The sequence below is a fragment of the Xiphophorus hellerii genome, chromosome 10 (genome assembly GCF_003331165.1).
Source record: "Xiphophorus hellerii strain 12219 chromosome 10, Xiphophorus_hellerii-4.1, whole genome shotgun sequence".
Classification (NCBI taxonomy): Eukaryota; Metazoa; Chordata; class Actinopteri; order Cyprinodontiformes; family Poeciliidae; genus Xiphophorus; species Xiphophorus hellerii.
In genome coordinates, this window is record NC_045681.1 from 6,938,506 (window position 1) to 6,965,029 (window position 26,524).

Below are 26,524 nucleotides of genomic sequence, written 5' to 3' on the forward strand. Positions count from 1 at the left end.
GGGAAAAACAAACAATTTTATGTTTTGTTGAAGAAATGGAAGAAACATGTGACTGGAAACATTATCTGTCATGGTTATTATGGCTAACATTGTCTTTTGAGATATTTATGAGCATCAGTTTTCAAATGTTTCCACAGACAATGAAGTGGATTTAGATCTGGACTTTGACTGGGCCATTCTAACACATGAATTTACCATCCTAGAGTTTCTCTAGCGCCATCTAGGGAAACTCATCCATGAGTTTATCTTTAGTCGCATCGATTACTGCAACAATGTCCTCTCAGGTTTGCCTAAAAATAAAAAAAAACAGCTGCAGCTGATTCAGAACGCTGCTGCTGGAGTTCTGACTAAAACCAGGAAGTTGGAGTAGCTCAGAGGATAGACTTTAAAATACGGTTAGTTTATAAGTCACTGAACGGCTTTGCATCACAATAGCATGATCTGCTGTTGTCATAGCAACCTTCCAGACCCCTCGGGTCTTCTGGTTCTGCTCTGCATCCAGAACCAGAACCAAACATGGAGAAGCAGCACTCTGCTTCTGTGCACCACAAATCTGGAACAAACTTCCAGAAAACTGCAAAACAGCTGAAACACTGAATTCTTTTAAACATAGACTAAAAACCCACCTGCTTAGAGTTGGTTTTGAAACATTTATAAATGATAATATATATATATAGATATATATATATAAATTATATATATAATTATATTAGATAAATTATAAATAATCAACAACCTGCTGTGTAACAGCAAAATGTAATGTTTCAATTGTTGACTGTGCGTTCTTTGTATTTTTGAAATGCCTTGTTGCTGAAATGTGCTAATACAAATAAAATTTTATTTGATTTTTGATTTGATGAATTTGTAAGAAACCAACCAAATGAACTGTTTCTGGTTATAATGTGACTAACTGTGAAAAACCTAAAAAACACGCCATTATTTCCCATTTTCCATCCTTACCAAACACTAAAGACGAACCATTGTTTTAAATGACCAAAGACACAACTTGAATGTTCATTCAACTTTATTAGCATTATTTGAGGATCACATGATGACCAATCATGCTGAGAGCTAAGCCTGGTAGGCGTGCAGTTAGGTTAAACTGGTAATCGTTATCCTGAGCCAATCCTAGTTCTAGTCAGTGAGGATTATTGAAATAGAACAGTGTACACACAAGACAGCTGATTTCAAAGTCCAATTTTAAATCTTCGCAAAACTACTGAGTGACAAAGACACGTTGAGCTGCTTTGGAAATAAGCTGTGAACAAAACAAAGTGAGTGACTAGAACTGTTGTGCATAGTATCTTGAAATATTTGTGCTGACACGGCGAGATGGTAATTGAGCAAAGAGATGCATTACATGCTGCAGATACATGAGACAAACAGGAATCTCCTGCAGGTAAGAATAGAGAAATTAATGCCCTCAGTCGGCTCCTGCAAAGCTGCAAAACTTTGTGTTAGCATGCTTTCAGGAGCTAATATATATATATACATTGTTTTAAGAAGGCTATATACAAACACCCTTAGTTTAGCCAAGCCTTATAATTTATGACAGATCAATAAATTAAATAAATAAGGAGATTTGAAAATTAGTTCTCTGTGGAAAAGACTGTCGGCATTTAGTAATTTTTCTCCATCAAGAAACCTGAATATGGCTTTTAATCAGTCGTTCTGGTTTGTTTTCTCTTTCCTATTGCATGACATGACAATAATACAGGACGTTACACATAGGCTGCGTTCACACTGCAGCCTGAAGTGACCCATTTCCGATGTTTTTGCCGTAATGCGACCTGTAGCTGATCTTTTCATGACAGTCTGAACAACACAAGTCGGATTCTTTTCGAATACGACCAAGGCCACTTGGACATCCGACACGTATCTGATTCAGATGTGACCGAACGTCCAGGTCGAATTCATCCGATTTGAACGTCACTGATACTCGACAAACCTCACTATTCTGTGTCCCCATGCGAGTAAGCGGGAAGAAAAACAACAATGGTGGACGACAATAAGGATTAAGTTGTTAATATCCTGGCTCCAGTCGGACAACAACTTCAAAACCGTAAGATATGCTCCACCGTTAGCATCCATGTTTACTTCCACAACCACTGAGCACGCTCTCTATGTGTGACGTTATTGCGCCCTCTACTGCGCATGCGGGACACTTTCAGGTTGTTTATAGTTCACGCTGGAGATCACATACAGGTCGCACATATTTGGAAGTGTGAACAGCCACGGCAATAAAAATCCGGATTTGAGTCACTTTGGGCTGCAGTGTGAACGTAGCCTAAGATAAATTATGTTTATGATGCAGCAACAGGACGCAAATCCTAATAGTCCATTGAGCTACATAGTAGAAAGTGAAAATACAAACCCTCTGGAATATGTGGATGGGAGAACCTTTGAAGGGCAAACTAAGAGCTCCCCAAGGTGCATGCAAGTATTTGTCACATTGAAACTGTGAAGAGTGCAAATGTGCCATTCTGTAATCACCGAAAAGCGTTTTGGGATGCAGGGAAAACCCTTGAGTGCGTGTGAGAGAAAGGGTGTGTTGTGACTTTGATTGGACCAAGATAGAGCAGAAAAGACATTAGTACACAGTAATACCTGGATCATTTTATGTTTGAGAATCTGAGTTATGTACCATTAAACTTGGACATTGTGACCAAAATTATTAATCTTCACTCTACTCAACCAAAAACAGGTTTGCACAAGCAACTGCAATACACATCCAGTGTATTATCCAAAGTTTTCTTTTCACAAATAACTTCAACATGCCTTGACATCATGACAAAAACGTCCTTTACCCTTTTTTTGTGAGTGAGTGGCCAGTGTAGAGGCTAATGAGGTAGCCAGAGTACCTTCACACTCATTCTCTTGAAAATAATTGCTACATACCTCTGGTGAAAATATAAGAAGCTTCACAAAGTGAAGCTGTGCTACAAACAAAGTAGCTCTGAAGAAGCTCCTGGTTGTCTTAATCTTCAGCCAAAAAGCCAAAGCTGCAGGCTGTTTTCCACTCGAGATGCAGCAGTGATGCTTGGAGGGGTGGAGGAGGGTGGATGGTTGTCAGTGAGGTGATGGCTAAACACTCCTGAGTATTCCTCCATCCCTGGGAGCTCCTCTGCTAAATCAAGGAGAAATCTGAAATACGGCCATCATATTTCCAGCAGAAACATCACAGGGACAAGGCCTCTCTTCTTCCCGCTAGTCAGCCGAAGGAAGCCGTCAATCTCCTCGTTTTTCCCGATGCAGATCTGCAGAGGGCAGAGGGAGGAAAAACAGGAGGGCACAGAACAGGAGCAGGGGTGAGAAAACACTTTTAGGACCTGGGTGGAAACTGACCAGATGCTGCAAGCTACATACTGCTGTCCTCTATAATTTTAACACTTTCTGCATTAATTTGCATCCACTTAGAAATAAAAATGCCTAGAGCGAGTGTGTGCGTGCAGAAGATAGGAAAAATGTGTGCATCTCCTGGTTGCGCACCTGATTCTCTTTCACAGTCATCTGGCCTTTGTCTCGATTGCCATGGAAAGCAGCGGTGACCTTCCACACCCGCTCACCCGGTCGGACCCGCTGGACAAAGTTGGCTGGGAAAAATCCCACCTTGTCTCTGCTTTTCCCCTGGTAAACACAACATCCACAAACATTCTGCCTGCTGGTCGACACAGATATGTTTCTCTTTGTTCTGAGAGATTATTCAGAAGTTACAGGAAAGCAAAAAATACTAAATACTAAACATAATTTTCTGAATAAATCTATTCCTAATGGGGGAGTTAAAATCCAAATTTACCCACACATACACAGTAAACCAGCTAAATTTAGTCTAGACATGATGTGTAATAAAGTGGAGAGACAAAATGAATTAATAAAGCTTCAAAAAGGAATGGAGAGCCAGAAATATTGCTCAAATGTGTCATTACATAAAAAGCTGTCAATCAGCTGATTTAGTCCTACTTAATGACCAATAAATGGTTTTTCATTACCGAATTATTGCACAGGAATCATGTCATAATGGGTAGAAATGGAGAGCTCTATCAAGACTTCTTCAACTTTATAGTTGCACAAAAATATATTTTTAAACGTCTGAATGCTGCACCTTACAGCCAAAACTCAGTGGAACACAAAAGAACATCAATTTCATTATAAATAAACTGCGCTGAGTTGCTCCTTGCAAGATTTCTGACAGCGGGGTCAAAAAATAATCACAAGAGCTGTCCAAGACCAAAGAAAAACTTTAGGAAAGCTTAAGAAACCCCACAAAAACAATAAGTAAATGGCATCTGGGAAAACTTGCTGCGCTAGACTCTACTGCTGAAGAGCAAAGCTTGGTTAAAGTTTGCAGATAAAATTTGGACAGATATTAAAATGCCAGTGAATACACTGCAGTCTAATCAGATGAGACCAAAACACAATGCCTGCTAGAAAAATTGTTCTGCACATTATCCCAAAAACAGCAGTGAGAACATCATGGGGTGGTTCTTGTTTATAAGCATCAAGTATTGGCTTACTTGTTGTTATAAAAGGATGAAGAATTACTTAATAATTAATCTAAAATTTGAAGTCAAGGTAGATTTGTTTCCCCCCAAAAGACAATGTTCTCAAACACATCCAAGAAAACTTTTGATTAGTTTCAGACCTACTCCAATCCAATTAAAAATCAGAGTAAATAAATAATCAGAGTTCACAGAAGAGGTGCCAAAAACAATTAGGATTTGAGTGTCGGTGTGAGAATGGGTCAGAAATACAGATTTATTGAAGCTGTGATTCCCAAAGATTTCAGTTTTGATTATGTGACTCGCTGCATAAACATGCAACTCATCTGTATCCTGAATTGAAAGAGATGTTTTTGGTTCTGTCTCTACATTAGTGTTGCCATCATTAGACAAAAACACATTTCTCTTTGTAGAGTTTCTAGTTATTCTCACTTTAAAAGCAGTTTTTTATTTGTAAAATGAATTACTGATTTGAATTTAAGTCCATGTGCTTAGTCATTTTTGATTTTAATATAATAGCTCACATTATGAACATAAAATGTGCCAGTTTATCTAGAAAATGATTTAAACCACGCACATTTTAAAATTTGATTTCTAGGCTACGCTTCGCTCTCATTGTCTCTAAACAGATTTGCCCTCAGCTTCCCAAGGCAGGGTGATGCATTAAACATGGGTTACCGTACTATCCATTCAATGGCAATCTGGATATTTATAGTGGTAAAGCTCTTAGCAGAAAGGGCAAAAAGTAGAGCCTTTGAAATATTCAGGGGATAAAAATTACTACAAAGGAGTGCCGCCCACCTTCCACCAGTCTTCGTTGGAGTCGTCTGTGACTTGAATTCGGTCGCCAGGCCTGCAGACACAAACATAATATATAATATGAATTATGTGCCATGTAGATGCACCCATACAGGTACCTAAAAACTAAGTAATAATTAGTTTTCTAACCCTCTGAGGCCTAAGTTTCAAATCTCCGCCTGGATATTTCTGCTTATTTTAATTGTACAAAGTTCTTTAAATGTCCTGTGAGTAAATATATTTGCCCATTTATCCATAAGAATATCTAAATATTGGGCAATATTTAGATATGGGCAACACTCAATAACACTCAATAAGTGTTATTGAGAAACACTTATTAAGTTTCTCAATAAGTGAGAAACTTATTGAAGTTTCTCACTGGAACTTTCAATAACTAGCAAGTTATTTTCGCAATTTACCGTCTATTAGAAGTTAATCCTTCTAGGCTGAACGTGTCGGCGATGATCCAGACAAATTTGCAGTACCGTAATTCCTCGACACTTGGCACTATCTGAAAAATCCCAACGGTTTCTGAAAGGGGAGACGTTGCGCTTTCCAGACAATATCGGGTCATTACGGTAATTTCACTCCTGCTGTAGCAAGGAGTGAAATTAATCTGAGGAAGCTCTTTAAATAGACGGTAAATTGTTATAAGTTAATTTACCTGCCAATGAAACTAGTACTTTTTCATCAATATTAAGGAATTATTTATTTAGAACAAGTGCGTGAAAAGTTACTTGTCAGTTAGTTTGTCTTATTCCAAGTGTGCTAAGAGATCTGCACTTGAAACTAGTCCAGAAATACTTGGTATGATTTTGAGTTTTTGCAGTGTTTAGATTAGTTGCAGGTGTTGTACCACACTCAGCAGTTAGGTGTACCTGCTAAGATATGAAAACTATTTTCTGACATGCACTCAGTGCAGCTGTTTGTCCTTCCCAGCCTCCCAGCACGTTCCTCCCTCCCAGTCTGAGCCCCCTGCGATCGTCCTGCTGAGCAGGCAGATGGTGTATGAATGTCCTTTCTCACCTGGCCACTCTAATTCATGCAAAATCACGCATACAGTACACAAAGAAATCTTACTAACTGTAGTTCCAGGTCATTCTTCTCCTGAGGCAGAAACTTGTAGAGGGCGATGTACGTGTGAATGGAGTGAACTTCGACTCGCTTCGGAGTCTGGCGACAACAAATGTGTGAGATTAAAAACAGTCAAAACGTCAAATTTGTCTAAGTGTAGAACCAAAGGAAAGAAATAAAGAGGAAGACGGACTCGCAGAATGCTTGTTCTAATAAAAATAAGCTGAAAGAAGAGGAGAATGCTGACTACACACCTTCAGGCTGACCCTGTCCTCTGAATCAGCCTTCTCGCTTTCAGGAGGGGTGAGCACTGGAGAGACAGACACATAAACAAAGACAAAAAGGAAAGGGATACCATACCATACCATACCAACTTTATTTATAAAGCACTTTAAAACAACCACAGCTGATACAAAGTGCTGTACATCAAAACACAACATAATAATAAAAAAAAAAAAAAAAAAAAAAAAAAAACATAAAATAAAAACTTACAGTTTAAAAACAAAAAAAAACATACAATTTAAAACTAGATCCCGCTAGAGTTAAAAGCCAAATAAAATAGATGGGTTTTAAGACGAGCTTTAAAAGTGGACAGTGAATATGGATAGACAATAGACAATAGACAATATGAAAGGTCACATGAAAGAAATAGACAGTGGAAAGAGTAAAAGTGCAAAGTAAAAAGGAGAGATAAAGAGAGAGAGCTGATGACACTTTGTGACCGAGACAGCAAGGCAGAAGTGAAGGTCAGGTACTGTAAAGTGGTGGCAGAACAAACAGAGATGATCTTTTCTCCTGGGACTAAAGAGCAAAAGGGAAAAGTACTGGATACACACACAAAGAAAACCTCAAGTCTACACTGTAAATGATATCGTAGCAGTTCGTAGTTAACTTTTTGACATTTAGTTTGTGGTATCTCTTTACCAGATACGTGTATGACTCCAGATCTCAAATGTCTGTTTTGGAGGTGAACTGGAAATCTAAAGGGATTCCCCGAGGCTTTTTCTACCCAGAACACCGATACTTGTGTTAAAACATTTGTATTTTATGTTTGAGAAATCCTTGAGTCTCACATGGTAGCCATTCCAGGTACCTTAATGCCAGAACATACACTGTACCACCTATTTACCCAAAGTTCCTCCACCACTCAGCTCCTCCAGACTAGCAGCAGCAATTAGCAAACACCTGATGGAACTGCAAGTCTGCTGAACTTATAATACAAACTACTTCTCAGTCCAAAGCTCTACAAATAATTATAAACAGCATCATGGAGAAACGTTGTTGTGATGAGTGTTGGAAAGGGTAGGAGCTTCTTAAAGAGTCAGAGGCCAATTTAAATATATCAGAAACAAATAACTGAAAGTAACGACATTTTCTCTTTTTAGAAAGGCATATTGGCTTTTTATTCAGGCTGCTGTACTGTTTTTTACTTTTACAACTTTTGGTCGTTTTATTCCCAAGTTTTTGTGATATGAAAAGGAACCATCTGCCACAAACGAATGACAATTTGTACCCACCTTTACAGCGTTTTATCATATTGGTGAAGAAGCAAACTGAGCTGAAGCCTTACATTTAGTAAATCCCCAGTAGGAAGAACATATTCCAATAAAGCTGGAAAGCTTTTGACCTTGTGTTTTGTCATGGAAAATGCTGGACTTGGAAACGTAAGCAGTATAATGCATCTCTGATACAATAAAAATGATTTGTGCTTACATTTCTAAAAAAAAAAAACCCCAAAAACATATACCATAAAATTAGCAGATGAATACAAAAGAAACAACTTACTTCCTGGAATAATTTCCTCTTCAGCGATTGGTTGGTTTTCTAGTTTGCCTTGCAGTGTATCAGACTATGATAAAGAAAGCAAAGTCAATAACGTTTCCATTTAACATAAACTTTAACTTAAATGGCCTACCTAGTGTGTATTTTATACCTCATGACAAGGGGATTCGGAGATACTTCCAAAGCTGGAGCGACTCATCTGAGCCAATGACGTCCCATAACGCAGTGCTTCATACACAGGGTCAACGATGACATTCTCTGTCTCTGTACAAAGACACAATATTACGATGAGACACTGCAGTTGTTTGTCGGTGTGACAAATCATCCGGAGGTTTCATCCCTCACCCTGGGCAGCCGGAGCCTCCTTGACTATACTCAGTGGATCAATGGTTAGCAGAGGAGAGCTGAAGTTTCTCTTAAAGGCTCCAGACTGAAATATTAGAAGACCAGAAGAGATGCGAAGAGAGCATGTTACTTAGAATAGACAGAAGACAAGAATGGGTTCTGCACGGGAAACACGAAACCTTAGTATATTCAAAATGCCTCAAGATTTAATGCTGAAACTCAGAGCACTTTCCCTAACAACAGTCCAACGTCCTGCTGCCTTAACCCTCATATTACCAGCGTTTGATGAAAACAATGGACTTGAACACACCACAAGACACCCCCAACAAATGTCTAAATCTAAGAATTATCCAACATGACTAAGGCTACGTTCACACTGCAGTCCGAAGTGATACTTCCAAATATATGCGACCTGTATGTGATCTCCAGTGTGAACTGCAAACGACCTGAAAGTGTCCCGCATGCGCAGTAGAGGGCGCAATAACGAGATGTTCTGTAAGAAATTACTACAATATTTAATGTGTCAACATTACCGTAGAAAGCAACGTATGGGGGAATTTTTCTCCCATAATTCAAGAGCACACATTTTCAGTCTGAAAGCAGGACTTCATGTCTTTTTTTATCAAAACTTCTAATGCTTGTACTCAAAACTTCTGCTCTCTTTCAAATATTCACTGTCCTTTCTCAAACCTTTTTCCTCCCGCTCAAAACTTGTCTCTGTTCGGATAAAATCTCCGCTTGCAAATCTCTCTGCTCGCGCTTGGAACGAAAAAGCACAGTCGCCTGGCAACCTCTCAGCCAATAGAATAAAAGTGTTAAGTGTTACACACACAGGGTGTGTTTGTTTCCTTCTAGTGGGTGTGCCTGTGTGGCCCTACAGTGGCCGGCGCACCTTAATACTTTTGTTAAAAAAATGTTAATAAAATCCAAGCCTGGCCGTTGGGAAAACACATTACATCCTGCAATGTTAACAAAACACCATGAGCTCAGTACATTACATATTATTGCACTGGTGTTGTATTTGAGGACATTTGTAAAAAGCACACACCTGCTCCCAACTACTTCCACCTCTGTTTTACGACAGGAGAAAAGCAAATAATTGCTGTTGACATTTCTCCATCTGAGCCTTCAGACGGGCTGAAGGTGGAACGTACTCAAGCTGAATCAGAAGGTTCTAGGCACTGATTCTTCCCTTTTTGACCTTTTGAAATCAAACAAAAAGTCAGTTAGTCAGCTTTATTTATCCATTTGTTCTTATATTCTGTTCTTATATGTTAACAGCTAAAATGTGCCCCATCAGTGAAGTACAACAGAAAAGAGGGATGTGTGTATGTGTGCAAAGCTTTCCTGCACTAAGTAATTTTTTGTGCAGTGCTCAGCATTCCCAGCTTCCCATTAAAAGTATTTTACATCTTAACGTTTAATTAACATTGATTACTAAACAGATTTCAGGATTCTAGAGTCATTAGTGACTCTAGATTATGGAGATATTTTAAAGTGTATGGTCAGCACATTAGCTGAACATGACCAAAGGGTGGTACCTCTGGTTTTGCTTTGCCACAGTTACATGTTTCACATTAAACAAAATTTTACATCAGACAGATAACCAGAGTAGATACAAAAAATAATGTTTTCAAAAAAATATCATTTACAAAGAGGAAAATGCTAATCAACCTAGCCTAGCCATGTGTAAATAAATAAATCTCTAACCACCACATTAAAGAGGCAGTATTATGTATTTTATTGCACAATCAAGTAACTGCATAGCCTTCATTTGTTATAAAAATGCTATATATTTCAAACATTACTTAACAGGGATTCTGTTAAGGTTTCACCAACTTAAATTTAATGCATTTCAAGACCTTTTAAGACCATTATGTATGGAGTCACAGAGCACACTGAGAAAAAAATTACTCAGAAAATATGAAGTTAAATAGTCCTGTCAAGATAAAATGTAAGACTTGTGATTAACTTATTAAAAGCCAATTTACTGTTTAAAATGAATTTTACATTTTGAGGCCTTAATTTCAGGTGAATTTAAGACTTTGCACAGACTAGATCATCTCAGACATCTCAACATTTAGTTTTTTACCTCATTAGTTTTACTAAATGTGGAGAACCAACATTTAGTTTTTTACCTCACTAGTTTTACCAAATGTGGAGAACCAACATTTAGTTTTTTACCTCACTAATGCAGAACAAACACAAGATCAAGAAAAACCCCAATTAGTTTATAAATTATCGACTACTTATTCTTATTAAACATAGGGAACTAATATTTAGTTTTGTACTAATAGCAACCCAGAACAAGAATCAAACATGGAGACAGAGAAACTCCTACTAGTTTAGTTTATAATTTTTTCAGTACGTATTCTTATTGCTAATCGAGAACAAACTCTAGATCTAGAGAAACTCCTATTAGTTTAAATTGTGTAGTACTTTTGTTCTTTATTTTTGTTGTTACCCTTACCTTTGTGTATTTCTTTTGGTTTGTTGTTTTGTTTGCATTTCCTTCTAATTCATGTAAAACACTTTGAACTGCTTTGTTGCTGAAAATGAGCTATATAAATAAAATTACCTTACCTACCTTATTACCTTACTGTTAAGCCAAATTCTTCACATTTTGTTGGACTAACTGAATCATGAAAAGCTGAAACATCTAAAAGAGGTGAACATGTTTGTGGATTCTTATTTTTTAAATGGCCTTTAAACTCAAGGTCAGTCATGCTAAGCCGGTCCATTTCTCCAAGGCGCTGCTCCCAACGGCCAAACTTAGTTGTAGCTTCCTCAAGGTCTTGGATGCTATGCTATGGATCTTTGAAGATCCATAGCATAACAACAATTAATTAGTTTCTTAATTTCATATGTTTAGCTGTCTATTTTAACAAGATCTGAAACATAAAGCGCCACTAAAGCAATCGCCTTAATTGCACTCTCCGCAAAATTATAAACAGGCTGGGCGATAACTCCATTTTATCAATCAAAGTTTTGGTTTTTGAAGATTTAATTTTTGGAAAATGTGGATTTTTCTTTTTGACAGTTCGGAGTGATGTTCAGGTCGCCTAAAGACTACAATCTTGTGGAAAGATAAATAAATATGTCCTCCATATTTATTTAGACTTTGAATGCAGGCCAACTCAGTGATAGAGTATTAGGGCCAAGCTAAGATTAGTTTTAATTATGACAATAAAGTCATTATATTACAAGAATAAAGTTGTATTATATATTAATATTAGGAGACATTTTTGAGAAAAAATTTATGAAGAATGTTGAACATTGTAAAACTTATACCTTTTATATAAGTTTTACAGATAAAAATCAATAGAAATACTTTTTTTTGGCATTTTTTCTGCTAAAATTATGAAAATATTCTTGTAATTAAACAAAAATTATTGTAACCTGGCCAAACCTTTCCATCATGCAACTCACTTTTATATTTTATAAAAGTGAAATAAAAGCCACTTTTATAAAATATTTTCTGTCATGTGCAGTTTCTCAGATCTGGTATTAAAATAAATCGGAGATTTTATTTTTAAGCCATTTCCCTCAGCTGTAATATTTTCATTGAAAAACTTTAATTTACATGCATAAATGCGGGCTTACACTCCTAATTTCACAAAACGGCTAATTCATGCCTTGATGAGTGTGCAGTGATCGAAATGGACACTGGATTGGTGAGAGCATGCACATCCTTGGGGGACAGTGTTCACCTCAAACACAACAACTTTCACACTGAATTAGGCAGACCAGCTGGTACAGAGAGATAATGATTTTCCAGCAAAGTTTAGAGGAAATGTTGCATCCAGACAAGTGAGAGAAAGAGGGTAAAGAAGCAGAAAGGTCGTAAGACAGACAAAATACGGGAATGTAACCAGATGAACTTTACTACTGCTAGACTCAGCCTTTTTTCTTCTGATAAGGAATGGCATATGAAAGAGAAAAAACATGGCCCTCTGCTACTACATTTCCAGTCAATCCATGTTCCAATTATACCTCCACCTTTTTGTCTTTGCTGGTGTGAAAAAGGGGCTTTATTCTCTCTCTACAAGCCAGGGATTTTGGGACTGGGCATATTACCAGGGCTAAAAGGCTGCGCCAAATGACTCAGAGAGACACTTAAGGCATCCAGATGCCATTTAATTCTGCTGATGCAGAGCATTTTTAATTTGTGTCTTCCCTCCAAGGAACATCCACATTCCCTGTACATTTTGGAAACAATTACAGTAAATCTAATTAATTATGTGACTGTTTTTTTGTTCGGGGTGAAGCAAAGGAGCAACGGAAACACAGAGAACTTCACATAAGCAATCAGTACAAAATAGCCAATTAAGCATTTTTGAGCTAATGAGCTTCCTTTCAGAGCACAGGAAAATCTGTCACACTTAAGCTAAAAGCATAATATTTATGAAAACCTTAATGGTACTGTATATTTACAAGATATTAGGCATATGGCTGCACAATGGCAACTTTTACGCTGCAGTAAGAAAGACCTGGATTGGAGACAGTCTGAAATCTTTCTGCATGGAGTGTGCATGTTCTTCCTGTGCATTTATGGCTTCTTTCTGGGTACTCCAGTCCAGAAACATGACTGTTAGTTTAATTTGTCTCTCTAAATTCTCCTTAGGTGTGAGTATGTGCAGACAGTCAACAGGTGAGGGTTTTCATTGGCTATTTTAGCATCTGCAGCAGGGTAAGCCATGGCTCCATCAGGTGCAAAAGGAGACTACACTCCTCCCATATGGATCATTTTTTAACTTATGGCTGTAAAGTGTGTTTAGCAAATAAGTGCTAAAGGTTAGCTGTAAGTTTTGTTATCCATGTTTTTTTTCACAAGGAGTTAATTTGCACAAGAGCAAATTAACCCACAAGTGTGCATTACCAAGAGTGACAGAGTGAAACAGACTCTTTTTCAAGTGAAAAACCGTTTATAAATCACAGCAATGGGGAGGCCAGAGGAGCTCATGCCACCCTGGGCGGTAGCCCATATCAGAAACCTCCACTGGTCAATTTCTTCTTAGGAAACACTGAGTCTCTTACCTTGCCGTTACAGGCCTGCTGAGATAGTTCAGAGGAACACCAAAGATGAGCCGCCAGCTTGCAGGCTTTACAACGCAGCCCTTGCTTGGAATTTCCTGAATACACAGCAGATGAAAAGCACTTTCCGGTTTAGTCAATACAATAATAAATTGCTAAGCAGGTTGCTAATTGACCTACCTTGGATCATATGTTTGCATCGCTGGCAGCTGGTAGGCCTACGGAAGACATGCTCCTGGAAACAGTGAGTTTTGACCGGTTGCATGGGCTGAGACTTCAGCTGGCTCTTTAAGGTCCGGGACAGCGAAGGGCTGATGGAAGGGGAATGTGAAGACAAGGAAGGGTTGGGGCTGACTGATGGGGATAGAGAGGGAGAGCGCTCATAGCCCAGAGGGGATTCAGAGAAGGGAGGAGGAGATGACGGAGGTGGCGGCGCTGTGATGATGGCCGAGGCCAGCCGAGATTCGCCGTTGCTCCGTTGGAAGAAGTTATCCACGCTCTTGCTGCGTATGACTGATTTGAGGGACAGGGAGCGCTTCAGCCGCTGCAGCTGGAACACAGAGTGAATATTTTTAGACTGCTTTGTACAAAAAAGAATGGATGAAATTCAGCAAACATCTAAAAGTGTTTCAGAGAACAATGATCTGAAAGCTACACATGCTAGAAAAAAAGCAAGCACACAGAATCAGAGAAGGCACATGAATGTGAGCCCAGGCTGAGCAGCATTTCAAGATTTCTAGTATTTTGTTTGTCATTTCCCAAATTTTCACTTCTTCATATGTTATATTTTCTTTTCAATTTTAACCCTTTCAGTCCTAAACAGATCCAGCCAGATTTGCAGTACCATAATCCCGCCAGATGTTGTGCTATCTGAAAAATTCCAACAGTTTCTGAAAGGGGAGACGTTGCGCTTTCCAGCCAATATAGGGTTATTACGGTAATTTCACCCAGTGGCAGCAGGGAGTTAAATTAATCTAAAGGCCACTCTTTTAATAGACAGTAAACTGTGGAAATAGTTTTCTAGATATTGAAAGTTCCAGTTGTTATTTATAAATGGGCAAATATACTGCAGTATATATTTACTCACAGGACATTTAAAGAACTGCGTACAATTAAAATAAACAAATAAAATATCCAGGCGGAGATTTGAAACTTGGGTCATAAAGGACTAAATTACATGACACAATGTCTGTATTTTTGTTTGCAAATGGCCTTAAAGTCAACCAAATAATAGTGTATTAGAGTTTGGATTAAAAAAAGGGATAAATTAGCCAATCTTAGTGAAAATATTTTATGCTTCTGCATGTAGTTTCTCCACAGAGAAAGAGGAACCAAACCAAATTTTTACCAAGTAAAAGTTTCAGCCAGAACAGAATTTTTTAAAGAAACCGTTGGAACCTTTCACATAGCGTAACCTGTGGTGGGATTACGGTACTGCAAATTTGGCTGCGTCGCCAGCGATACGTTCGGTCCAGAAGGGTTAAAAACCGGTTGCAGATACCGTACTATGATATTCATGAACCAAAACCTGAAAACCAGGGGAGGAAACGACGCTCCCCATCTAATTCCCAGTAAATTCAACATGCATTTATCAGTGCAAGCCATTTTACTTTAGATTTTTGTTGTTTAAAATATTGGCGGGCGTTTGATATGAAAGTAGGTGCCCAGCTTGAAGGGCTATGCAGGGTTTAAACTCTCTGGACGCTGAACGCTTTGACTGTCCTTTCAAAGTCAAGATAACTTCTGATCTTTTGTTTTTATCTTTCTCCTCCACTTTTCCTTAGACTGCAGATTTACAGCCTCTTTTTGAACCCACCCTATGTCAATACTTCTTAAAATTCATGTTGAATTAAAGCTATTGAGCGCCCCACACGTTCACTGTATGCAGTCAATGATGCACAGCAAATGTTTTGTTAGTCTTTGCTGCCGTTTGCCTCCATTTTGCTGAATAATTAAGAGATTCAGAAATGATGGGAGGGCCGTATATGGAAATAAAACTGCAGTGGAGTCGTACATTAAGGGGGGAGGCTGATGGATGAGGACAAGGACGTAATGGGCTTCTGACAGTGAAGAGCAGCTCTCCAGTTTGCGATGAACTCATTATCTGGCTGTAGTCACCGCATTAAACCACACAGATTAAATTATCGTAATGATTTCCAGGTTCATGTGGTGGTTGTGAAGAAATTTAGACAAACATGTCAAGATATTAACAATATTACAACCTCCCTATCATGTTTATTGCACTTTTTAGCTTTTATATCTACCACATTGCCCATCTGCGCTCACTTCACAAAAAAAAAAAATCGATAGTATTGAGCAGGTTTCTCCTCTATAAGCTACAGATTTAAAGAATCCAATTAGATTGAGTGATGAAAATAGCCACTAGGTTCCTCTCGTAAATGCTTTCAAGAGAAAGCTGAATTTATGCTTTCTTTAATGGCTTTTCTTGGCTCAACCGAAGCCCCATTCAGTAATGAGTGTTCCTCTCTATTAGATCTGAAAGCTGCTTTACTGTGCTGATCTTCTGTCTGGTTTGGAAGGAAAAATGTTGTCTTCCTGCAAGCTAAGTTTCTAATTAAGCTGTAAATTCTATCTCTATTTTTTGGTAAATGTCCCTACAAAACTTGTAGTTTGGCTCACAAAACACGACAAGACCAGACTGCAACGAACAATTAGGTTCGCTGAGAGAAAAAGCAGGGTTTGTTCAGGTCTCAGGTCTCGAAATGGGTAGTCTGCAGACCCCACACACCCTGGACACAAACTGTTCAGACTTTAAACTTCAAGTCATCACATTCATCTAAAATGAAACCCTACTTTTCAGGTGAGTAAATCAATAAATCAAGTTTATTTGTATAGAATATTTCTGCAACAAAGTGCTTTACACCATAAACACAAAAGAGTCAAGAAATGTGAAAACCAGTAACAGACATTGTTAAAATCCTCAGTACGCATCAAATGCAGCTCTGAGATCACTTAAAATGATCAATTCTCTGATTTTACTTTTTATAGGTATATGTTTGAGTAAAATTATCATTGTTCTTTTATTCTATGAACTGCTGACAACATGTCTCTGGAACTCCAAGCAAAAATGTAGTATTTACTTACAGAAAATAAAAAATGGTCAAAATAACAAAAAAGATGCAGTGCTTTCAGACCTCAAATAATGCAAAGAAAACAAGTTCATATTCATTTAGAAACAACAACTCAGGAAGAGCTCAGAAATCTATATTTGGTGGAATAACCATGAGGTTTATAATGAGATTCAGTGCAATGGGCTCTTCATTTTTTACAGAGCTGTGTAAAAATATCTGATTATTTCTATGTTTAAAACCCAAAGGGTAAAACGTTTCTTTTCTTTGTACATTCACCAAACACATCCACCGTCTGGGCGAACTGTATGATAGTAACAACTTGATTTTTATGCATTTTTGTGCTGCTCAGTTGCCTGAGTTTTTGGATCCCCTCTCAGCTGTTTCCTACCAGTAATCACAAACCTCTCTTTCATCCAACAATCACACTCCATTGTATTTATACACCTTGATTTTACTCAGTTCTCCGACAAATCTACTTGTTTCAGCCTAACGTGTTTTTGTGCTCGTCCTCTACTTTGATTTCTCATCGCTCTTGCTTGCTATTCTGGAGTTTTCAACGTGAAAACAATATTATTTGTTCCATCAAGAAACTAATCTTTTTCATTCCTCTTTTTTGCTTATTAATCATTTTGATGTCTATATGCAGACCACAAAAATGTGATTGAGTCTTTTAAAAGTTTAGGTTTGTAACTTAAAAAAAGCACCAAATACTATCCTAATTTAGTTTACCATCATCCCTGTGCACAGAGATGAGACATAAGACAATAACAGCTGTCTATGCTGCAGGGGTTCACTCGGCAGAGACTCCTCTATCTTTATTATCTCCAGAGCTTTATAGTTACAGTTATAATAAATGTGCAGCATTGTGTTGGAGAAGCTGCTGGTTAATTGGTAGTTATTTTAGTCTGCAACCTTCTCTGAAAAACAGTGCAGAAACCAAAAGCTCAACTCACAACCCTATAATATTTACTGATAATTACAGTGACTCTCTCAAACATTTTAAAATCTATTCATGGATCACAGAACCCGACACGCTCCTCACTGAACTAGTGACAGCAATTAGCTCATCACAGCGCAAACTGTAGAATAAAGAATGTGTAATAAAACAATTTACTGACAATTTATAAACGGCACCACTGATTTCCATATTGAAAGAGAAAAAAAACACGCACAGATTCTCACATGGCCCACAATTGATACTGAGTGAAGTACAAAGTAACATCTATTGTAACTTAAGGTCTTAAATCATCGTAACACATTCAGAGTAAGTGTATCGGTCTTCTCACAATGACCTGAGCTTTGAATTAAAGGTGACCTCGACGGGCATCCATCCAGCTGGAGCGCATTTGGTAAACATGAATTCAATCAATCTTTTTCAGGGAATGTAAGTAATTCTTCTAGCACTGAGGCTAACTAACATAAACTAAAACATTTATTGAACAAGTTCAAAATGTCATTTTTAAAAAAAAATAAATATTGATTTTTATATTAATAACTTTTAAGTTTTTCAATACTATTTGCCACATAAAATAGACAAAACAGAATTCTGACTTTTCAATTCTGACTTTTGAGATCAAAAGTCAAGAATCCTGAAGAAAAAAGTCAAAATTCTGAAGATTAAAATCAAAATTCTAGAGAAAAAAGTCAAGATTCCTTAGAACAAAGACCGAAATTCTGAAGATTAAAGTCAAAATTCCAGAGAAAAAAGTCAAGATTCCTTAGAACAAAGACCGAAATTCTGAAGATTAAAGTCAAAATTCCAGAGAAAAAAGTCAAGATTCCTTAGAACAAAGGCCGAAATTCTAAAGATTAAAGTCAAAATTAAAAAAAAAAAGTCAAAATTTTAAAAGGTCAATTTAAAAAAAAAAAAAGTCAAAATCCTGAAGAAAAAGGTAAAAATTCCGAAGACAAAAGTCGAAATTGTGAAGATTAAAGTCAGAATTCAGACAAAATAGAGCACTTTTTATTTTATTGGCCCTAATCTTCTTCCATAATAACCCCTATGATCCCATTAAATTTTGTAATTTCAACATGAAATTGGGAAAACCTGAAGGGTTATGAATAATTCTGCGAGGCACTACAGTCACAACAAAATCCCTGAAAATATGAAGATTCAAAATTCCCCTGTGAGGAATTTTGAAGTCTCAGCCTGTGTTTGGGTAAAATAAGAAAATACAGCAGGCCATGAATGTGATTGAAGGCAACCAGGTTGCTGTATGCACGGATTCTTCACCATTATATGCAAATGAATGAGCCATTGTGATTGTCAGCGGTTTCTAAGAGCCCCTTCTGCAGTTAAGCCCTTTTAACTGCCGGATTTGGAAATGAAAGCCTCTTTCTCTGCACACTTTGGCAGGCAGCTTGTGGGCTGCTGGAGTCTGCTAAAATGCAAATCACCAAAAAAACAACAGGCAGGCCTTTTAGAGCCACACACAGAGGTGTGAATGTAACAAGAAGAGACGGATGAAAGAATTCAGCAGCTGCCATTTTGGTGTAATAGTAAAGTTGTTTCACCTTCTGGGGAAATAAAAAGGGGGAACATTGAGCCAGAAAATCATCAAGGCGCAGATGATCAAATTATCATCCAATTACTTTGTGCATTAAGTGGTAAATTAGTAAAACAGTAATTATCAAACAAAACTCTAAAAACTTATTTTGCTCACTGACCTTCAAGTCAACTGAGACTTTATCTTACTTAACTTTTATTTTCTGTTTTACTGCTTTGAGTTCCTAATTGTTTAGATTTGTCATTTTATTTTTGATGTTTTATCTTTGAAGGAATAGTCAAAGCGTTCAGCGTCCAGAGAGTTTAAACCCTGCATAGCCCTTCAAACTGGGCACCTACTTTCACATTAAACGCCTGCCAATATTTTAAACAACAAAAATCTAAAGTAAAATGGCTTGCACTGATAAATGCTTGTTGAATTTACTGGGAATTAGATGGGGAGCGTCGTTTCTTCCCCTGGTTTTCAAGTTTTGGTTCATGAATATCATAGTACGGTATCTGCAACCGGTTTTTAACCCTTCTGGACCGAACGTATCGCCGGCGACGCAGCCAAATTTGCAGTTCCGAAATCCCGCCACAGGTTACGCTATCTGAAAGGTTCCAACGGTTTCTTTAAAAAATTCTGTTTTGGCTGAAACTTTTACTTGGTAAAAATTTGGTTTGGTTCTTCTTTCTCTGTGGAGAAACTACATGCAGAAGCATAAAATATTTTCACTAAGATTGGCTAATTTATCCCTTTTTTAAATCCAAACTCTAATACACTATTATTTGGTTGACTTTAAGGCCATTTGCAAACAAAAATACAGACATTGTGTCATGTAATTTAGTCCTTTATGACCCAAGTTTCAAATCTCCGTCTGGATATTTTTGTTTATTTTAATTGTACGCAGTTCTTTAAATGTCCTGTGAGTAAATATATTTGCCCATTTATAAATAACAACTGGAACTTTCAATATCTAGAAAATTATTTCCACAGTTTACTGTCTATTAAACGAGTGGCCTTTAGATTAATTTAACTCCCTGCTACCAAACAAGTTGCCATACAACCATACAAAGTTGTTATTTGGTAAATACATCAAGAGTAGAAGGAGGGACTGGATATTTCTGAGTTGCTTTTTCGTCCGTCTGCCATATTGGATTTAACTAAAATTTTCTTGCACTTGCAGTGGATGGCCAGTAGTTGGCAGTGTATTGTATGATGCACTAGTGTCCACTTTAGTGGTCTCTATGCATTTATAACATAAAAATCCACCAGAAACACAAGAAAGTTGCTTTTAGATACTGTAGCTGTCCACTGCAGTGACCGCTATGCATAAAAGGGTTAATTTTATTTTATTTAGGGGTGTCAGAATAAATAGCTCTAGTTTAATGTATTTCAGAATTGAAGCAGTGATGATATTCTCTGTTTTATGTAATTTCTTGCTGGTCCTTTCAGCCTTTAGACTAATTTTTGCCCAATCATTTTGGCATGGAAATTCTGAACATATCCAAGTCAATCAAAAATTACATGACTGAGTGATGCATCCATCTGCAAACAGAGACATGAAATAAACAAACACAAGTAGGCTGAATCTGTTTTGTCCAGAAATGTCATCAGCACTCATTAAGTTTGCAGATTGGTGCTGGCATGTGTAAGAAACACTCTGAAAGAAGCTGAGATTTTATTGTGCCGGAAGAATGCAGCTAAATGAATGCCAGTACTGTTACACAATGCAAATGAAGGAAATCTGCATGTTACACTGCTGGGAAAATACACACGCAAGGCTGGTTTAATGAGCTGCAAACAACCTGGAATCATAGCAGAAAATTACAAAATGATGAATTTAGTTTAATGTAGTCAGCTGGAGCTTGTTTTATCTTGTATTATTATTCAGAGCATCTCTAAATAGCCTTTATCTTTACAATCAAGCATTATCTAAGGGCCAGGGAGTGAAAAGATCATAATAGAAAATTAACAGTGATGGTGCAGCAGAGGAAAGAAAAGGGATGAGGAAGTCAAGGACAGGTGGAAAAGGTCATTGGACTGCGGAAATGGAAAGAGAAAAGTGTTACATAATCTATGTGTGGGGCATAAAAGTAATATAAAACTGATAAGGAGGTAAATGTGAAATGAAGGTGAGAGGAAGAGCTGGAAAGAAACAGTTTTCAAAATTGCAGTCTCATTAAAATGTCTCTGTGTTGGCCAAATATCCAGTGAACTGTGTAGAGGCCCTGGAGACTGCTGCATATCTCCACCTTGCATTATCAGCAGACTGAGCCACTTCAACGACTTTATTAAACTTTATGTAGCGTGCAATAATCATTTCATCCTCACTGAAACAACAGAGGATACATGTGACAATCCAGGAATTGCAGAAACCGTTGAGATGATGAGGCAAATAAGAAGCTGCAGTCTGCTGACTATTAGACAATTCCCAAATTCATGGTTATTTGATTGTTCTGAATAAAAACAGATGTGTAAAAGCATCAAACATGCCATTTATCTAAGAGGACCTCTTCGCCTTGCAGCTATACATCCCCTTCCTGAAAGAATAGCCTATTGTTTTTGGAAGGTGGTGCTTGGAGAACATACAGAGGAGAGTTATACCTTCTATAAGTCTGTTAGCCCAGGAGAAGTACTAAGAGAGAAATGACAGGGTTAGCAAAGTATGTCATAGTTTAAATCTTAATTGTGAGTGTTGATAATGTAGAATAATGTCATAGGATGACTGAAGGAACTTTTTAACCCTTTATGACCCAGGCATCATGAATATTTTTGCTTATTTTAATTGTACGCAGCTCTTTAAATGTCATGTGAGTAAATATATATTTGCCCAGTTATCCACAACAACTGGAAATTTCAGTATCTAGCAAGTTATTTTCGCAATTTACCATCTATAGAAGTTTGTACAATTAAAATAAGCTCAAATATTCATGCGGAGATTTGAAACTTAGGTCATAAAGGGTTAAGATAAATACTAATAAATTTGAAACTATGATTAAACGCAGCTACTGTGAGCAGTTCTGTGATACAAATCACACTTCTAAAGAAGTCCTAAAGAAGATTATTATAAACAGGAATATTTTTAAGAGCAGCATATTTTGTGCTCTGCCATGCAGTCACAACCATAAAATTACCTAAAGAAAAAGTAATCGTCACTTTTTTACCACTAAATATTGCGATAAAGCTTTAAGTTCATATTCCCTAGAGCTATTCTAGAGATTGTTGAAGAAAGAGATAAAGTGAGAGATTGCATTTCTGCTCATCTTCTCAAATATTAATCCAATCCTGAGTGCAAGGTATTTGAATGACATGTGCTCCAAGTGATTATAGAGGAATAATAATATTTTTGGAGTCGTCACCTTGCCTGTAGGTGGAGGAGGTGGAATAACTATTCACTCTGTGTCACTGCCTCTATTAGAAGCGCTCTAGAAAGCTGGTGGGCCCACTTAGCACTGTAATAAATACTCCAAGGGAGAACAGAGAGGGATCGAAGAGAGACATGAAGGAGAGCTGCTGCTGACGGGCTGAAACAGATGGATGCAAAAGAAGGATATCAGAAGGTTGAGGTTGTTGGGAAATTATTAAAATGAAGAAAAAATAGTAGGGGTATCGAAAGAAATAAAAAAAGATATAAAAGAACCTCTTGTGACATATGTTTAGTAAACTCCTCTTCATTCCTCTACAGGATGTTTAAGGGAATGGGCTGCCAGCAGGGGCTTGACAAACATCTAAACTACATGGTCGATGTAGCTTGGAGATCCATTTTGTCTTGACAACCACTTGGGTGAATTATGACCGAGCCCCTAGCAGGACACTGCAAACATCTGCTAGATGATTGGCTCATAAATTCAAGTGCCACCTCGCTGCCCACCATTCATTATCGTATCTGTAGACAAACAGAGACAACAACAAGAAATCTGCTCTGCTGGGCTTAATCTGGGCCCCCGTGGAGACGCCCAACAAAATCTATCAGCAACTAATAACCTCTGGCAATTAAGGCTGCTTGTTAGAGCTCAACTGAAAGTGGAAAAATGAAAGAAAAATTAATAAGGCGGTCAAATAATGAGGAGGAACAAGTTTAAGATTTATATCAAGATAATTAAGATAATAAGTGGTATAAAGCCTTAAACTGCTATAAGATTAATATTAAATCTTAACTTGTGGATTACCAATAAGTAGGAAGTAGCTACAGTATTTACTTTCTTACAATTTGTCAAATTAAAATCACAAATTTTGTCTATCTAGCTAGCTAGCTAACTAACTAGCTAGCTCTGGAAAAAATTGAGACCACTGCAAAATGATCAGTTTCTCTGATTTTACTTTTTATCGGTATTTGTTTCAGTAAAATTAACTTTGTTCTTTTATTCTATGAACTACTGACAACATGCGTTCGAAATTCCAAGCAAAATTTTTTTATTTATTTGGTCCAAATAAGGAAAAAGATGCAGTGCTTTCAGAGCTCAAATAATGCAAAGAAAACAAGTTCATATTCATTTAGAAGCAGCAATACTAATGTTTTAACTCAGGAAGAGTTCGGAAATCAATACTTGGTGGAATAACCAGGTTTTCAATGGGTTCAGCGCAGTGGACTCATTATACATCAAGTCATGCATTTGTATTGAACCCCCTTAACTCTGATACCCCTAAATAAATTGAGCAAAGTTAAAAGTTACCCCTTTACTAAGCATCTGTGTGTAATATAATCTCAGTATAACTATAGTTATACTATATTAGTGAACGAAGAGCATCACCAGAATCTCGATTGTTCGTAACATTGTTAGGATATAAAATAATATCTTTAATTCATTTAAAAGTACAGAGGGAAGAATCTGACAGTAACATAATCACAAAATAATGAATGCAATTATTAAATCCAGCCAATAATTTGTGTATATTTATTCAGAGTAATAAGATCATGTTAAGAAATAAAACAAAACAAAGAGTGAGTATGTGAGAAAGCCTTTCATACCCAGTGTTAGGTATGGTGGGAGATCGGTGATGATGTGGGCCTGTTTCGCTAGGAAACTTATTAGATAGAGAGCGTGAAATACACTATATGAAAAATTGTAAACTGACAGCAAACTGGAAATGGTTCATTTCTGAGCAGTATAATGATCCAAAATGGTTCACCAGGCATAAAAAAACATTTTTTTCGTAGTCGCCCCAGCAATAAATACAATAGAAAACCACTTAAGATGAATGGAGGGTATTATAAATGTGCAAAAATCTCCCACAAACTATGCCACAACCTTGTCAGATGTAAAAATAAGTTCTACAAAGTGTCACAATAATTGTGATTTTTTTTTAACATGTATTTTTCCTCCTTCATCCATCTAATTTTGAAAGTTGTGTTTCAAATTTTGACTGCAAAATGTTAAATATATGCCAAAAGTTTGAGTAAACAAATGCTATTACTGTATAGCATTGCTAATAAGTTCATTATTACTCTTTCAATGTCAACGTGAAACAAAACATTTTATTTTAAATAAAGCAACAGCAGAACCATATAATCTAAAAGCAGTTCTCTTGTGCATCAGTCAGGAATAAGTTTTGTTTTTAATTTGTGATCTACAAGAAAATGAAAGCTTTCGTTGAATAGGTGTTTATTTTTTTTTCAGCACACATGTCAGCGGAAACATGCACACCTTTGTGTAATATCTGCTCTCTAACTTTGAGGTCAGGCAAGGTGGGAGAATTACAGAGGCTTAGAGTTGTTATGCAAGACCTGGAGCCACTACAGAATTAGCTTCGTAAGGCAGAAAACGCTCAGTCACTCATTTCTAAAATTACCTTTATTTGAATTTAAAGATAGACCTCACCTTGTTACCAAGCATAAAAACCTACTCACAAAAAACCCATTATTCTTTAAAAAAAAATCTAGACGCTAGTTTAAATAATTAATCGTTGGTTTTTTCTGTTTTACAGTTGGCTTTTGTTGAACAGGTGTGTTGTTACCTTTGATTCCGGTTGACCGGAGACGGTGGTGCCCTGCCGGTTTAGGTCCCGGTTCTGAGGCTCGCTTTCTTTTTCGCTGATTTCCGTCATCTCGAATCGGTAAAAATGCTCCTCCAGCAGCAAAAAACCGAAGTCCGTGGAGACAGAGGAGCGAGAAAACTATTCATACAGAGAGCTCTTAAAATATGTGGCGTGGAAAAGAAGAGGAGACGTTACAGACTCTAAACGCTAATCTACCCCCCAAAAATCCCCACAGTGAAAATCCTTTAAAAGAGACCTGCTTCCTTTCACGGTTAAAGCTCTGAACGGGTGGAAATGAAGCCAGTAAAATACCGGATTAAAACCAGAATATCCGATAAGACTTGCTGTTCGTCCTCCGCCGCTTCACGTCTGTCTCGTGCCACGGACAGTATTTCTTCTCGCGCGCACACACGCGCTCCTTACAACAACTTTAATCTCAAAGTGCTCCGCGCGCTCTGATTGGCTCAATTTGACAGACAAAGGGGAAAAATGGACCACAGAAGCCGCTGTGATTGGCTGTGAGGTGATGACGCTTAGATGTGATGAATCTTTTAAATCTGAGCTAAAATATCGCATTTCAAGGAATAATTTATCTATATTGCACATTTAACCTTATGTGACCAAACTGCTATAAAAATGTAAACATAATTACTAAACAGCAGAAAATTTGGATTACAATTAATTATTCCCGATAGCAATAACAAAACTAAATGCAATCAAAAACAACCATTAATCATCATGAATGATGTATGTGAGAATGTGGCTCATAGTTTTTGGGTTGTTTTCTTTTACCAGTTATTTGTTATTTCTTACATTGTGTGTGAATTGTGAGACAGTTATTTTTTGTTTTTAAGCATATGCACTGACTGATGGCACTTTTTAAATTTCGTTGTTCTTATGACAATGACAATAAAGATTTATCTTATCTTATCTTATCTTAAACAGTAATTAAAAAATATTTTAAACATAATAGAATAAATTATAGAATACGCAATATTGTCAAATGTAAGACGATATTGACAAATATCAATATTGTTATTGAAAACTGTATTTTGAGAACTTGCAAACAACATAAATGTCAATTTATTTTACTCGATTCTTATTTTGGTGTTTCAAAAAAGCCTACACATTAAATCAAGAACTCTACTAAAACAATGTATACCTGAAAGTATTATTATTAGTACACTTGTAGTCAGATTTTGCTAAGATATTTAATCTTTGCATTTGTTAAGTTGATTTTTTTAAGGACAATATACAAAAAGTAATCTTATTTCTTTGGTTTTTAACATCTTGCTTCTAATAAATGTAATTTTTACTCTGCCTCTTTGAAAGTGTAGGCAGCCAACTTGGATTTTTGAATAAAACTGGGACTTGCCACCTGCAATAGTACTTGAACCCTCCACCAAAAGGTATAAAACAAAGAAATAGTTAATAG

General features: G+C 37.1%; 1 protein-coding gene across 2 annotated transcripts; it reads right to left on the reverse strand.

The window, feature by feature from the left end:
• Positions 1-1,006: 1,006 nt before the first annotated feature.
• On the reverse strand, positions 1,007-25,500 carry LOC116727607 (SH3 and cysteine-rich domain-containing protein 2-like). 2 transcript variants are annotated; one of them, XR_004340829.1, is made up of 11 exons: positions 25,069-25,500; positions 13,713-14,082; positions 13,536-13,630; positions 8,499-8,583; positions 8,305-8,417; positions 8,157-8,220; positions 6,626-6,681; positions 6,378-6,470; positions 5,301-5,352; positions 3,490-3,627; positions 1,007-3,257 (listed from the first exon to the last, which is right to left on the reverse strand). XR_004340829.1 is itself a non-coding variant. In XM_032575132.1 (11 exons), the coding sequence occupies exons 1-11, from the start codon at positions 25,156-25,158 to the stop codon at positions 3,159-3,161; spliced, it is 1,251 nt and encodes a 416-aa protein (XP_032431023.1). In that variant the 5' UTR covers positions 25,159-25,496; the 3' UTR covers positions 1,007-3,158. The 2 variants fall into 2 exon arrangements, 1 of the variants encoding a protein (XP_032431023.1); XM_032575132.1 differs by having other exon boundaries at positions 6,382-6,470; positions 25,069-25,496.
• Between the last annotated feature and the right edge of the window lie 1,024 nt (positions 25,501-26,524).